The sequence below is a fragment of the Rhinopithecus roxellana genome, chromosome 9, assembly GCF_007565055.1.
Source record: "Rhinopithecus roxellana isolate Shanxi Qingling chromosome 9, ASM756505v1, whole genome shotgun sequence".
NCBI lineage: Eukaryota > Metazoa > Chordata > Mammalia > Primates > Cercopithecidae > Rhinopithecus > Rhinopithecus roxellana.
Window position 1 is genome coordinate 132,926,231 of NC_044557.1, and position 16,990 is coordinate 132,943,220.

General features: G+C 35.5%; 1 protein-coding gene across 4 annotated transcripts in view; it reads right to left on the minus strand.

The window, feature by feature from the left end:
* The window catches only part of PREX2 (phosphatidylinositol-3,4,5-trisphosphate dependent Rac exchange factor 2), a 304,965-nt gene that overhangs the window by 226,798 nt on the left and 61,177 nt on the right, over positions 1-16,990 (minus strand). For all 4 annotated transcript variants that reach the window (XM_010371608.2, XM_030938189.1, XM_010371607.2 and 1 more), the window contains exons 2-6: positions 13,271-13,342; positions 11,465-11,587; positions 9,005-9,109; positions 3,825-3,926; positions 498-659 (exon numbers count right to left, since the gene is read on the minus strand). In XM_010371608.2, coding sequence (XP_010369910.1) covers positions 498-659; positions 3,825-3,926; positions 9,005-9,109; positions 11,465-11,587; positions 13,271-13,342 — 564 coding nt within the window. The remainder of the gene's footprint in view (positions 1-497; positions 660-3,824; positions 3,927-9,004; positions 9,110-11,464; positions 11,588-13,270; positions 13,343-16,990) is intronic.

Here is a 16,990-nt window from a genome sequence, read left to right on the forward strand (position 1 = left end):
GTCATAACATTTTTCATCTTGAATAAACCTTAAAAATAAGATCATAGCCAGTTCCTTCAGTTTATAAATGAAGAAATCAAAACAAAGAGGTTAAGTGAACACGTAATTTAGAGTCTGAAAGGAATATCACAGCAAACCTACTGAACTTTCCGTCCCTTCTTCACTCTCCCAGGATTCAGGTTATGTACTTATGGCCAAAGTTAAGAGAGGAACAGAATCATCACGATGCATAAATGCTAAAATATTAATGCTTATAGCCCACGTAGTATCTATTGGCTCCATCACAAACTTCTTCGGTCAAGGTTAAGTCAATTAACTACCACCTTAAAGATACTTTAAAATAATGATGAAAGTGAGCACTTTTCAGAATTGACTGTAGTCCTCAAGAAATATCTAAGAAAATGACCATTTATGGTTCCATCCAACGCCAGTAATTCTGCACAAGGCCTGCAACAAAAAACTATCTTAAGCTTGATTGTCAAGCAAAGTGAATGTACCTCCCAGCCTTCAATGTGAGACTGCCATTCCTCTAAAACTTCTAACTTCTCCATCTGTCTCTTGGCCTCATTTATGTTGGAACAGACAGCTTTCATGGCTTGGAGGGCTTCCATCACTGCTGCATAGTCACTGTGTTTCCGTGGAGTCCGCTTCAGCAACTCCTGTTTATACACAAAAAAACAAATTGCCCTTTGATCTTCAGCTTTCTGGTACAGCAGGTTCAGCCTGACCAGGAAATGAAAATTGTAAAGATCGTGAGAGCCACTTCCATAAGTGACATCACAAATTCCTCTAAGATTAAGATCAAAAACAAAAGTTTGAATCAATGAGTAAGTATAACCCAGATGCACATTTTTGCAGTCACTTTAATTTTTCCTCAAACTTACTTTGTTTTTAAAAATTAAGTTAGGTTCCTCCTTTTGAATGGTCAAATATCTTACCGGGAACATAAATTTGTATGTTTTTAATAATTTGACTTTTGTTCTAACAGAAGTACATCTTTATATGTTAATTTCATTTTTCTAGAGTCTTTAACAGAATAACAAATCTTTAAGTACGTCATAATTTCAAAAAAATTTAAACATCTTATTTTCTAATATTTTTGAGAAACTATAAAAATATGTCATAAAGTAAAATTTTAAAATAATGTCTTCTACTACAACAAGATAATTTATAAATTCTACAATACTCCATCATTAAAGGAGCAATTTATGCTGTTTTTCCCAATTACTCAGGCTTATTCTATGTGATGAATGAACTACCATGTACCCTTCAATAGCTTCCTTTTTTGTTTTTGGTATTTAGGGTATTGGGACGGTCTTTTTATTTATATTTTTCCCACTCATCAAAACTAGAATAAGCTTTAATCTCTTAAACATATTGAAAGCCATTGTTAGATGTTTAAAAGCACAAAATTAAACATCTTCACCCACTGTCTAGACAGTTGGGACCACATTGCTTTTTAATTAGTCATGTGTTTCCTTACTACAGTTGCCATCATCACGTAACTAACACAATTACAGAAATCCTGAGGCAAGTCTTGAAAAGAATTTTCTAAATTCTCAACAAACAGTGTGAAAATATGCAGTTGTTATACTCTTTTGAGTTCTGTTATTGTTGAAAATTCTGCCATAAACTTGGACCCTAAATTCGTTATGTTCACACCTTGTTCTGCAGAGCTAACACCAGAGGAATACATATTATATCACTCCCAAGACAAGGTTTAAAAGTTGTGCTGGATCACAAATCCATAAATGAGACATGCAGGCTTCTTCAGAAACTCTAAAGAGTAGAGGCACCTGTAAATTACGTCAAGTGGTCAAGTCAGTCTACAGGCCATAATTTGGGGTCCAATCATCTAAGGAGTTGAATATGAATTTGCATAATGTGAAATAGTGAGAGAAAACCATCACTACAATCTGTTAGCCATTACTTGCTAAGAACCCAATGTTGATTGACCAACTCAATAATTTCAAGCTCCACAAATAACATCAATGTATCTTTTCCTAACATTACAGCCTAATCCATAGAGTATTTTTTTCCAAATAAATGAAACACCCTAAATCAAAGAAAACCCCAGCAGAATTTTTCAGCCGATGGTACAACAGAGACAAATATCAACGTCAACGTGTCTATTACATGAGCTAACAGTTTTTCCATGTTTCTTTGTGGAGATAATCTACCAGAAAAGGGAAAGGAGGTCAACAATCCACTGCTTGAAGGGGCTCTGAACTGACCTTCTGGCTAAGAAAGGACGCATCCACGATGCTTTCTTCTGAGAGGTCAGTTCAAATACCTGAGTTCAACCCTAATCAGAAATGAGTAATTTAGAATAACCACTTTGTCAGGATGTAACCTTTTAATCTCCCTATCCCTTCTTAAACAAATCCCTTGGGATTCCAAAATCAGGGTCAGGAATAACTGCAGTTATGAGTACACAGGCAAACTGAGTCAAGTCAGAGGTCTGTAGGGATTCTCAGAAAGAAAGGAGACACATTTGCAACAATACGCCCTCTGCAGAGCTGTGTCAGCCTCTCTGAGGCTTTTTGTGGCTTAAGCAAGCAACGTTAGACTTTTATTTCTTTAATAAGGAACAAACATTTTCAAATAAAATTTACACAGATACCCAATTTATGGAATTGACAAGAGTTGTATTAAACTACATTTTTAGTTCAAATTCAACATCTATTTCTTAAAAAGCAAATCAATAAAAACACTAGTTAATATGTCTCTAGTATTTCTGAGTATTTTTTGAAGTTTAGATGCCAAGTAGCAATTTATATATTAAAATAAATCAGAATCAAATAGATATGAACAAAAATGGCTAATACTTATAACGTACATACTATGCTAATTGATTTTATAAAATAGTTAAATTCATCATTATTATTATATAATCCTATATATATGCATATATATGTATTCAGAATACACGTGCATACATACATACACACATTCCCACAGGTCTATGCTATAATTTCATCATCATCATTATCATCATCATCATCACCTCTATTTCATAAATGAAAAACCAAGGCATTAAGAGGTTCGATTACTTGTCCAGTAAGCACAATACTTGGGATTTAAACTCAGAGTTCATGTGCTTAACCACTATCCCAGGCTGCCTATCCTCATGTTATGGTTCCAAAAAATGTAGTTTCAAAAATTGCTGTCTTGACCTATTCATAGGTCCATTGCAGTAAGGGCAATAAGTAGTTGGCACCTTACAGTATATTTTACATAATAAAAATTGTGGTTACTATAATGAGACAACAAATCTGCAACCATTAGTGGGATGTTTTACATCTTCTAGAGGCAATGTTTTCTTAGCAATCTCATTCCACATTCTATCATTTATTGTCTCATGCGACCCACACTATTCCCTTTAATAATAATTTTAAATTCTGGCTATGCAATTATATAATTTTGACCATAATTTCATTAGCATCACAAAGTCATCAAAGTTTAAGGAAATCAAAAATATGCCAGCAGTGGATTTATTTAAAATAAAAGGCCCTGCAAAATGCTATATAAACTAGTCATAATGAACTTAATGGGATCTATCTTGAAGCTAATGCATTTCCTCTAAATGAAACTTAAGTATGTTTTATACAAAGAGCACCAAAAGCTCTTTCAGTGGCTTTTCCACTGAAAATCTGTTTCCTACACTATATATAAATTTGTGACAAAATGACCACTTTTTTCCAATACTCATGGTCTGCCCTTCCTTTAGAATATCAAACTCTTTAAAATAATTTTTTAAAAAGCTCATCAGCAAAAGATGTAGGTACAAGGAAATGGCTACAACGAGGTAGCACATAAAATACCTTCAAAATGAGAGGGTACTTGCATATTCTTTGTATTGGTGTTACTAAATATCCTTCCAAGGGAACATCTGTGTTCTTCCGTCCTCCAAGCAGCATGCAGTTCTGGGGTGAAAATAATCATAATTAATTACATTTTTAAAATCTCAGGCAGCAAAACGTTTTTCTACCATAAAATGCTGAAAACTAGTGAAAGCATATGTCTTTATATACTTTCTTTCTCTAAGAAAAGCATATTCAGTCACAAACACTCACAGAGAGACAAAGAGAAATACTAGTTACAGAACTGTGTTGTGAATCTGTATCTTAAAAGTTAATGAACTTATATTCCCCTGAGTATGAAGTCTGAGGAAAAAGAGGTGGAGAAAGAGAGGGAGAGATGAATGAATGGATGGATGAATGGATGGATAAGTGGTGGATAAACAGATGATTGACACATAAATAGATAGATTGATTTTGCTTATAAAGAAAGGTATATTATGTTGTAGAAGGGCAAGTATCAAGACAGTTAGGTTCTAACTCGGGCTTTGCAACTGACAAGTGACACAACTTGGGCTGATTTCAGAATTCTAGTTTTCCTCTCCATAAATAGGGCAGGTTTTAAGCAAATGATCTCTGAGTCATTTTTTGCTATCACACTGCACCAAAGACGCTGGGCAGCCAGTGTCAGAGAAGGAGGTCAAACAGGATCTCCATAGAGGCAAGGTGAAAGAAGAAATCTCAAAATCAGGAATCAGAGTGGGGTGAAACTGAAGCAGCTTTCATTGATGATAAAGTGGTGGTCAAGAGTAAACTGACTCTGAAAAATAAAGCCTTCACCTTCATAAGCAACATGCAATGAAACAGACTTGAAACTTGCCCAAACCTTCTTTCTGCAGTGCCTACAACAGACAAATTATTTAATAAATATCTAACAGAGGGAGAAGAGAGCCCCTCAAATATCAAGCTAAGTTAGCAACTTTCATACTACAATTTTCAAATTACTGTTTCAGGTTCATTGAGAGGAGAGGCTGAGTGTTGATCAGGAAAGGATGCAAAAGGAAGACCGATAGTAGCAGAACAATTTTCTGCTGTCCTGAGCAACTGAATATCAGCCTCAATTTGTGTGTCCAAGTCAGCAAAATCAGCACTATGAATGTAACTTCACCCAGACCCCACAGATGACATAGCAGCAAACACATGCTCTTACACAAGCATCCTCTTTGGGGGTTTCACTCCCTACTGCAATCGGGTTATCAAAATATTCTTTCAAACTATATTTGGTATTTTCCCCCAGAGGAATCCTATGAAATACAACTATCTACATCTCGTTATATTTCCAGTGATGTTTCCGTTCCAGTATGTTAGCATCCCTGTAAATTACAGCAGCCATCCCTTCACCTACCTCTAGACTGAAGTGCCCTAAAATCACCCAGGGCTGTCTAGCCCACTTTTATTGCCTCGTGTATTAGTACTGCATAGATTGTGAACTCAATTCATAATCCCACAGGTTGGCTACCACTTTAGACTGGCTTAGGAGAGCTAGCTCCTTATACATACATAAAGAATATGTTTCCTGACCAGGTACCGTGGCTCACGCCTATAATCTCAGCACTTTGGGAGGCTGAGGTAAGAGGATCACTTGAGCCCAGGAGATTGTAGAAAAATGAGAAGTGCATCAGGAACCAAGAGGAAACATTAAGCTTACCAACACGTGTGTAAATTGGAGTCACTAAAGAAGAAAACAAAGGGTCATATAAATATTTCTAAAATAATGGCTAAAAAGTTCCCAGATTTGATGAAAAATTCATCTATAGATTCAAAAAGCTCAACTATAAATAAGAAATGTACAACCATCCCCACACCTAAATACATCATTGAACTACTGAAAGAAAAACACAAAGAGAAAATCTAGAGAGCAGCAAAAAAGAGAAAAATGTCCCATCATATAAAGTATAACAACAACACAATTATAGCAGATGCCTTCTCATCAGAAACAATGGAAGCCATAAGGTAGTAGAATGACATATTCAAAGCGCTGACTGAGAAAAAAATCTATCAGTCAAAAAGTTCTATGTCCAAGTAAAATTATCCTTCAGAAATGAGGGCAAAATAGAGACATTCGCAGATTTAAACAAACAAACAAAAAAAAAAAAGACTGAGCAAAGTCATTGCTAGTAGAAATGACTTACAAGAAGTACTAAGGGCTGAAAAGTCTAATATCAGAGTCAAATACGCAGGAAGAAATAAGAGCACCAGAGATGGTAAATATTTACATAAATATAAAAGACAGCAGAAAAATATAGAAAGTAATAATTGTAACACTGTATTGTGAAGTTTATAACATATATAATGTAATATATATGGCAATAATAGCACAATAGAGGAGAGATGAAATGGAACATTTTCCATTTCTACTCAGGAAATATTATAGCCAAATTTCCCCTATATTTAACTAGAATTAGGTCAGTATTAACCTAACATGGATTTGATATGTTAAGATGCATATTGTAGTTCCTAGAGCAATCACCCGAAAAACTCCTAATAATACAGTTTAAAAATTGAGAGGAATCAAAATGGTACACAAAAAAATGCTTGATTGACACAAAAGTAGTTGGTAAAAGAGGAACAAAGAAACAAACAAAAAAGACACCTAGGAAAAAATAATAAAATGGTACATGTAAATACCATCATATTGATAATTACATTAAAAACAAACAAACTGAGGACCCCCAGAGACTGTCAGACTGGATAAAAAGCAGACTCAACCATATGCCATCTGCCAGAGACATTTTAAAGATCCTAAATGGCTTGCAAGTAAAATAACAGAAAACGATATAACATATAAAGATAGTAAGAGAGCTATCACAGCTATAATATTATTAGGAAAAATAGACTTTAACAGAAGAAATACCACAGGGACAAAGAAGACCTCATGATGATAAATAGAAATATGAATATAACAATTATGAATGTGTGCATATCTAACAGAGTCCCACAATACAGCAAACAAAAATGGACAGAGTTAAAGGGTAAAATAGATAATTTAATTATACATGGAGATTTCAATATCTCATTCTCAATAATCAGATCATTAAACAATATGAATAATATGAATAGGAATTCATAGCTTTGTCAATGCATATAATTCATAGCATTGTCAATATATATGAATATTATTATTCACATCATATAATATGAACTAGAAATATAATAAAAGTTATCCAACATAAGAAAGAACATCTACCAAAAAAATCGATAGCAAGCATCATACTTAATGCAGAAGGACTAAATGTTTTCCTACTGAGATTAGAAATATGGCAGGGGTACCCGCTCTTACCACTTTTATTCAACACTATACTGAAGGTTCCAGCCAGTGCAATAAGGCAAGAAAAAAACTAATTCATCCACAATGGAAAGGAAGGAGTAAAATCACCTTTATTATCAGACAATTGATCCTATATGCAAAATACCCGAAACAAGCTACAAAAGAACTACTTAACAAATACATAAATTTAGATCGCAGGACACAAGATCAATAAACAAAAGCCAATTAAATTTCTATATATTAGCAATGAGCAATTTTAAAATGACATTAAGATAATTTCAATCACAATAGCATCAAAAGGGGAAAAACAAAGGGAAAAAAAGTAAGTACAAGACCTGAATACAGATTTCTCACATATGACAACAAAAGCATGGTCATAAAAAGAAAAAAATGTAATAAATTAGACTTCATCAAAATTTAAAACTTCTGATTTTAAAAAGATGATATTTTAAGAGTGAACAGACAACACTGGGAGGAAATATTTGCATATTATATATGTGACATAGGACTTAGCTCTGAAACATTTATAGCTCATTATAAAATAAACATCCCAATTTTTAAATTGGTAAAAGATTTGAATAAACATTTCACTAAACAAGACATGAAGAGTTAATAAGCACATGAAAGCATGCTTAATGTAATTAGTCACTGGCAAAATACAAATTTAAACCACCATGAGATAGCACTACACACCCACTAGCATGGCTATAATCAGAAAAACTGAAAATGCCAAGTGTTGGCAAAGATATAGAGAAACTGGAATCCTCATGCATTGCCAGTAAATACGGCACAGCCACAATGACAAATAGTTTGGCAGTTTCTTAATTAGTTAAACATGAGCTTATTATACAATACAGGCATCAATTCCACTTTTAATGTCACCCAAAAGAATAAAACCATTATGTCCATTCAAATACTTGAACATAAATGCTCATAACAGCATTATTTATAGGAGCCCAAACTGGATCCAGACCCAATTTTCATTAACTGGCAAATAGATAAACAAAATACAGCATATCCACACAATAGAACAGTATTTTGCAATTAAAATGAATGAAAATGGATACATTCTATAGCAAGAATGAACTTTGGAAACATTTTACTAAGTGAAAGAAGTCAGGCACAAAAGATTGCATTGTATGATTCCACTTACATAAAATCTCCAGAAAAGGCAATCTACAGGGATGAAAACAAATCAGTGTGTGCCTGGTGCTAATGGTGGGAACAAAGATAGGCTGGAAAGGGACATGGAGGTCTTTCCGAGGTGACAACAATGATCTAAAACTGAATTTGGGGGATGGCTGTACAACTCCACACTCTGCTCAATATCACTGAATCGCACAATTATAATCTGCTCTTCACTAGCGATTAGTTTGCCCATGACAGTCAAAATACGCATTTATTTGTGCTAAGCTAAAGAAATTAAACACATATTTTTGTTGTTTTTATGAAAACAAAATAAGAAATGTATGTAGGAGAAAGGTTAAATTTTACACTTATTTTCTACCATATCCACGATTTGCTTCCTTCCTGTTACTGCCCTACTTACAGCTCTCTCAGCAGAAGTAAAGGACGCCCTATGGAACTGGGGCTATAAAGCAGTGATGAACTCTGGCAGAAGCTCCTCTCACTAGGAACCTGTGGGGTCTCACAGATAATTCATTATCAACCACGAGGGGGCATTAGTGGTACTTCCCCAAACACAAGCTGATTCCAGCTCTCACTTTTATTTTTATCAAAGGACTCTTGCTTCCTCACCTGGGGATGCTAACAGAGGTATCCCACAGATTTTTACACCATATTGATGCTATTCCTTGGTTCGCACTGGACCTAACAACACATATCAACATACAGTAACACATAAATATACACTTACCAAAAGAAATGTCCGGATTGTTCTTATTTTGTTGAGTTCAAGAAGTAATTTTTGTGCCTTCTCATGGTTACTACAATATTCATCATAGATACGAAACTTGTCTTTCTGTGAATTCATGTAAAAATAAATTAGTCATTTGATTCAGCATTCTGCAATTTTAACCTATGTGATACGCATAAAGAAGCTTCAGAGTGCTTACTACGTTTTAAGAGCTATACTGCGTGTATACAGCTATATATAAATTTTATTTATTTTCCCTGGCCCACGAAGAATAGCCTAAAAAGGGAGATAGACATATATCAGTTATACTCTGTCGTGAGGAATTCAAGTGGACAAATGAACCAAAGGGTGGGAAAGCACAGAAAAGAGAGGGCTGAGCTTTGTCGTGAGGATTCAGTTACAGCTTAAAAAGAGGAAGAAATTACATACATATTCTTGCTGTTATTTATGAAAACTGAATAAGGAATGTATGCAGAAGAAAGGTCAAACAATCTGAGCAAGGTCCAGGTATATAAATCCATGATTCCCAGGCAGGGAGAGGGAAGAAAGTCATTTAGGTGAAGGCAAAAGCAAGTGCCAGATCATATAGAAATAGAGAAACACAGGACCCTGTGGTTCATATACACCAGTCTAGACAGTTGTGCTTAAGAGAGACACTAACAACCTGAAGAATATCTAGCAACAAGCAACTAAGAGAATGACAGACCCTGCAGACACTATATCTGAGAGGTTGTTTCAGAGAGTCATATTTGTAGGTATAGAAAAGTCAGGAAATCATGAATACTTTCAAACAGCATTATGTTGTAAAGGACTGACAGTCCCATGTAGCTCCAAATATAAAACTAGGACCTTTAGGTGGATGTTGCAAGGGCAGTGATGGGCAGATTTTGGATCATCATAGAGATTTTCTAACAGAGCTGTCACTAAAGTAGGAACAAAATAAACAGCCTTCATAGATAAATAGGAGATACTCTTTTAAAACAAGAGGATTTGTACCATCATGATCTCTAAGCTCCCTCCTATTTGTAAGATTTTCTCAAAGTGCCTTAACATGAAAAGAGTACCAATAAAAGAAAGACACAAAAAATGTATTGATCAAATATTAGAACAAAAGTGTGCCCACTGAAATTTTAAAGGCACGCATTTAGAAACATTAAATGCTACTTTCTCTAACCAGCAGAAAATGTATTGAATCACTTATCTCAAGAAATGATACGAGCCAGAAAAATAAAATAAACTTCAGAAATAGTTTAGCTAAATTCAGGGATGACAGATTCATAAAGTGTTACTAAGGAAATGGATGTCAGGGTGCAAGATTCCCAGGCACAGCCCTGGACTGAGATAGCCACTACTCCAGCTGGCAGAAGATTCTGATTCTTTTGATTCTTTCGTGAAATAAAGCAGGCTTAAGTGAGTGGACACAAACACCCGTGGCTTCCAGCTGTGCCCAAGAAAAACACAGCTTGATCTTCCTATACCCCATGAGCCTCTCCTTTTAATATAATTATTTTTATGACATATTTTCTGGTTATAAAAAGAACATAGAGCTTGCTCACTACATAAAGACAGATTTTGAAACTACTATCAAAACCTTTCTAAAAGACTAGATGGAAAATTAAAAACACACAAAATTTGATTTCTATGACTAAATACTCTTACACATTTTTAAACAAAACATTAATTGTCTAGCATTTTGATAAATACATGGATTTATACTGGTATTCTCAAAATTAGCATCAACGCAATGGTATAAATATCAACACTCTCTCTTTTTTTTTTTTTTTTTTTTTTTTTTTTTGGTGTGAATGCCCTTTAGTTCTGAAAACAATTTTCACCACACAGGTGTCTTTTTATTTTGCAAATTAATTGCATAAATAATTTCAGGCATCATATATAAAGAGATGAAAATGATCATATAGGCACAGGATGTGTAATTTGAAACAACTGAATGCTGGCTGGTTATTGCATCTGCACTGCTCAGTACAATCTTCTGAGAAACCATCCTTGGGGAAAATTCCTGCTACTGGGTTTATTCAACTCCAGGTTTGTCACAAGTTGATTAACAAGGGAACATTCTGACTAATAAAAGGCTCATCGTGCCATTAAAGGAGTGAGGATTTTCTGCCTCAAAAGAAAAATGCTCTATGTTTGAGAGAAACATAAAAATTCATTCATTATGAACAGCCTGAATATTCATTAGAATTCAAAGCTACAGAGGATGCGAAGAACTAACTTGTCGGGGAAAAGAAAAGGCTGTTTATTCTTCAGTAAAATGGATGATGTGAGGCACTCTCCCCTTTTCTGGCTCTAAGTGGAAGATTTCATTGGCCTTAAAAGACCCCAAACTTTTGCTGTCAGATTTTACTTCTAATACTAAATGCACACATACCACTATGCCAAGAGCTAAATCTTAAAATCTAGAGGGAAAGAACTTTAAAAATAAACAGAAATGTATCCTACAAAGTGAAGAAAGCAGGTTCCCACTTCTTGTTGAGCATTAGGTTCGGGGTGTAAGCATTCTTCTATGACTTTTAAGAATTCTTTATGTACTGCAAGGATGTCTTCAATGTTTGAGAACAACATCTGTAAATAAACAAATGTGTAAGTAAGCTCAGTAGTGAAGCAATTTTTTTAAGTCTATGATAGCATAGTATTCTCTCTCCAACCCGAAAACTGCACATCCAGGCCTTCCTCCCACCTTGCCAGCAGAGCCTCAATTTTGTCTGGACGTCTCCTCCACGCCGCTGACACAACTCTGGGAACCACGAGCCTGTGGCTGACTCTCAGGGCAAGGCCTCGGTTGCCCAATCCAAGCCAGGTATCCCACTCCCTTCTCAAGGCTGGGCTGCATGGAAACCAGCAGAGTTGCCAGCAGGCTTTTCTGGGAAGGGCATCTACACTCCTAAGAAGGGCACACCAGAATGGACAGTCCTCTTTACCCTCTGGAAGGTGCCACATGTAGAAGTAAAACCTGGGACAGCTTGCAGAGTCATTCTGCAGCCACAGGAAGAGCCAGCTTGAGCACAAAGCTGATAACCTGAGTGGCAGTGATTAGCGGGAGACGATGTAGCGACCTTGCTGGCCTCTCTGTGTCACAGGTGCTAAACCTTCTCCTCTGTCTGGAGTCCCTGATGTGTGAGCAAAAGTGTCTTCAATTCAATTCGAGTAAGAGGTTTCTTTAGCTTACAATCAAAAGCAAGCTAACTAAAATATTCTCCTGGGAGGAAAATTTAAAAGTTAGGTATTTTACTCATGGGGAAATAGAGTCAGAAGAATCTTTAAAAATCCTTAGAATGTTCTGTATTTCCAGCAAAATAAAACAGTAAGTTAGCATCATAAATATCAGGAATAGTACATAAAATTTAAATGAATAATCATTATAGTATAATTAATTTTCATTTACCATTTTTTTTTTCAAAACTGTTCACAATTTTCCTTCCTTACAGTTTAAAATAAACGATTATACATCTGTTTCTGAATTAAGGATATCATGTGGAGTGAACCATTGAAATCTTTTGTTCTTTAGTGATCACAGAGACTGGAAGTCACGTTTGCCCACACCCTGCCTTCCTGAGCCACCTCTAACAATCCTCTTATATGGCTCAGCTCCCTCCTTCTCAAAGACATTGAGGTTCTTAGCCTCCTATTTATTTATTTATTTATTTATTTATTTATTTATTTAGAGACAGAGTCTCGCTCTTATTGCCCAGGCTGGAATGCAATGGCACAATCTCAGCTCATCACCACCTCCGCCTCCTGGGTTCAAGCGATTCTCCTGCCTCAGCCTCCAGAGTAGCTAGGATTACAGGCATGCGCCACCACAGCTGGCTAATTTTGTGTTTTTAGTAGAGACAGGGTTTCTCCATGTTGGTCAGGCTGGTTTTGAACTCCTGACCTTGTGTGATCCTCCCACCTTGGCCTCCCAAAGTGCTGGGATTATAGGCGTAAGCCACCACACCCGGCCACCTCCAATTTATTTTTCTTCCTCTGTTCAAATGTTCCCAAGGCCTTGGTAAAAAAACAACAACAACAACAAAAAAAAAAACTCTATGACTTCTCTGTCATCCTCTTAATCTCCCATCTCTTTTCCTAAGCCCTATTTCTCCTTTTTAAAATTATTACCAATACAACTGACGGGCACAGTAACTTGTAGTGGAACTGCCAATCAACTGAAGGGCTGTGAAGTACTGTGAAGTACCATGGCACCAGTAAAATTTATCTATAGGAAACTCATGCTCAGGTTGAGGGCCAGTTGTACCTCCTCACCTTCACTGTTTCTTCTGTCACATTTTTGTCAACTTTTGATGCTGCACACTGGTTCATTCGGTGTAAGAATGCCTGCATGAAACAAGAAGACATTATGAAGTTAACATTAGGTTAATAAAATGACTGGGTGTTGAGCAGAATTAAACTAATTTTTTTACAACAAACCAAAGTGTAAAAATCAATTTATTGAGTATAATTGTTTTGTTGTAACACAGAAACCCTTGTGCATTGCTGCTCCTATCTGGGAATTACACTTCCTTTACAATGTTGGGATAGGGCCAGAAATCATCAAGTATATGTAAATTAAATTTATCCATCAGGATCTCAAAGTTGTGAAGTAAGCATTTAGAGTCAGATGTTTCCTAAACTTCTAAGACTTGCAAAGCACAAGAAGACCAAAATTTAATGGAAAATGGCATTTCTAATAAAACAACAAAAGGGCCAGAGATTCTGAAGTGATCCTCTTTGAAATCAGAGATAGATAGATAGAAGATAGGTAGGTAGGTTGGGTGACTGATTGATAAAATAGATGATTGATTGATAGATAGATAGATAGATAGATAGATAGATAGATAGATAGATAGATAGATAGACATCCCTGCCACTGTTTCCCAGGAAGACACTTCAAGAAGGAATGAAAGAATTCCCTTTCTCCTCTATCGCCCACCCCCAGCCTTTTAAGAAGCCAGAATTCAAATTTCTGGGTTCAGGTCCGGGCTCTCCATACCTCTATGGTAGGCAAATAAGCCCTTTAGTAATTCAAAGATTTGGACTCTTCTCAGTGGTTATTAAGTTTTGACCAATGGCTAAATAGACTATTATTTTCAGAAAGAAAAAAAAAAGAGTAGAATAATTTCATTATATTGAGCCTCGAAAAAGAAAGTTTAGGGGAGAAAAAGGAGAAAAGAATTTCCATCTAGCAAATTTGGTTTATGTCCTCAAGACACCATCTATTATCACCCTCAGGACATGGCTAAGAAGAGTATAAAATGGTACAACATTTCAGAGGGCAACTTGACAATATATCTCAAAATTTTAAATGGGTATTTCCAGCCAGTATGGTGGCTCACATCTATAATCCTAGCGCTTTGGGAGTCCCAGGCAGGATCCCTTAAGGCCAGGAGTTTGAGGTCAGCCTCGGCAACACAGCAAGACCTTGTCTTTACAAAGATTGTTAAAGTTTGCTAGGTGTGGTGGCACACACCTGTAGTCCTAGTTACTTAAGAGGTTGAGATGGGAGGATCACTTGAGCCCAGGAGTTTGAGGCTGCAGGGAGCTATGATCACACTCACCACTGTACTCCAGCCTGGGTGACAGAGTAAGATCCTTTCTCAAAAGATAAAAATAAAAATAAATGGGCATTTTCTTGACCCAGCAATACTACTTCTAGGACTTTGTTCTATGAAAAATATTCAAACAAGGGGATTCATTGTATTTATTACCAAAGTGGAAAAATTGGAAACAATCTAAATGACCATCAATAAAAGAGTCATTAAACATATTATGATATATTCAAATTATAGACTACTATAGCAAAAGTGCAATCATAAATGGAATGTGATGAAAACTATATATACACGTACATGTGTATATGACAGATGTCTATAAAATGTTGCCTGTTGAAAAAAATTATTAAGTGGCATATTTGCTACATACATACATATATGCAGATGCATAAGAATATATACAGATATACAAATGGATAATATCGGTGTGTGATATTGAGAAAACAGCAGGTGGCATTTCCCAAAATGCAATGGGTAGTTCACGTTAGGTAATGGGAAATTGACCTTTGTACACTTTCTAATTTTTGTAGTCTTTGGCTATAAGCATGTTACAACTTATATCAAAAGAGGAACAAGACTATTTAAAATAAACCAAATGAGCCACATGATCTCACTCCTAGCATGAACTTCAGAACCACATTTATTCCTGATTCAACCAGTTCATGTTTCAGATTCTGTAACTACGATGTCAGACCAGAAGGAACAGACTCAATTCTTCAACATCAGCTGAAATAAATAAAATGAATATGTATTGGATGTCACTCCAATTTGTCTATTGGGAACAAGTGATATAATTTTTGAACTCTTATCTAAAATTAATGATAATTGGTGAAAAAAATTAGAATTTTCTAACTTTAAGTGCTCAGGTTATTAGTATTATTATGTTTAACTTTTTGCTTTAGTTTTGTTTTTCTTGAATATTTTCCACATACTCATTGCAAAAGTGTTCTTTATATCATTCCATTTACTCTTAAAATAACATGGTGGTTTATTTGCCTACTTTACATAGTTTACATTTTGTATTGACCACATAGTAAATAGGTAACTTCTCATGCAAGCAAAGCTTAAACTTCACCTCTACATTTGTAAACCTTTTCTTCGTAAACTGAACTCAGTCACATTCTGAAATGGATAAATTAAAGTGAGGAAGCAGTAACAATGAATCAAAATATGAGTTAGAAGGGAACATACAAACTAAGAAAGTAAACCATGTCTTTATCTGGTTTTTTATCTTCTTATCCTCTGTGACAATATGGAACTTTTGTTTAACTGTATATGAAAGGAAATCTGAAACTTGTTACCATTTCTGACCAAGCATTTCTTTTTCCCAAAGTCCTCATTTTATACAACAGTGAAGGCAGATTTTAGATGTTTGCTGAGAACGCAAAATCATGAAAACTGTTTGACATTTTTTATAAGAGTTAGTTTAAATCTTCCTTCCTAAAGCTAGGGATAAATAGGTAATTTCAAAATCACCCTTTAACGACCAGTATCTATAGTGTCCTTTCAGACTCTGTTAATTGGCACATTTAATCCCTTCTTATATCAATCAAGGAAGCATTAGTAGCCTAGTCACAAAAAAACATGAAGGATTCTATACATTGTTTTATCTCTGCATTCATTCCCACTTGTTCAAAATTTCATCAGAATCAGATAATATTCATCTTGACACACATATATTTGAAATCAAGCTGTGGAAAATAGGTTTTTATGCTAGTGGGTTTCAAATTTTTTCTTGTGTTTAAGACTTGGAGAGTTTCTTCCAAATGCAGATTCCTATCCCCAGAGGTCTAACTCAGCAGATTAATTTAGGACCCAGAAATCTGCATTTTGAGCAGGACCTCTAGGTGATTCTGATGTAGTTGGTCCAGAGATCATCTTCTGATGAATATTTCTTTATGTTTATTCTTTCAAAGACTAAAAATAAAAAAAAAAAAGCAGACTTTGAGAAATAAATGAGTCTTAATAGGAATATTGGGTTTACTTGTTTCACTTTGACTTTCAACTCAATGTCAAACAGTGGTTTTTCTATACAACATACTCTCACCCAACAACTTGGGATGCTGGTACCCTGAAGAGGACACGCCTCCCACCCATGAAAATCACAGTCAAGGCTGCATTTAACTGGTCGCAATAATCTCTGAAGGGTAGGGAGATGCAGACACAACACAGATGAGTCAAAGACAGGCTAAGTTGCGTTCAGAGGAAGTGAGGCTCTCCTAGATGCCCCTCCGAGGACCTGTCAGCTTGCATGTGTGTGAGCATGTGCTCCATTCACCAGCATTCCTCTAACAATGGCTCCACAAAAAATATTCCTAGATTTCACTCTAGTCATGGGCCTTTTCCCAGAGTACTCTTTATTTTCTCTTTAACTTGCCCCATATTATCTTGTATTTTTGGTAAATGCATATGATAAATATTATCCACCAATTAA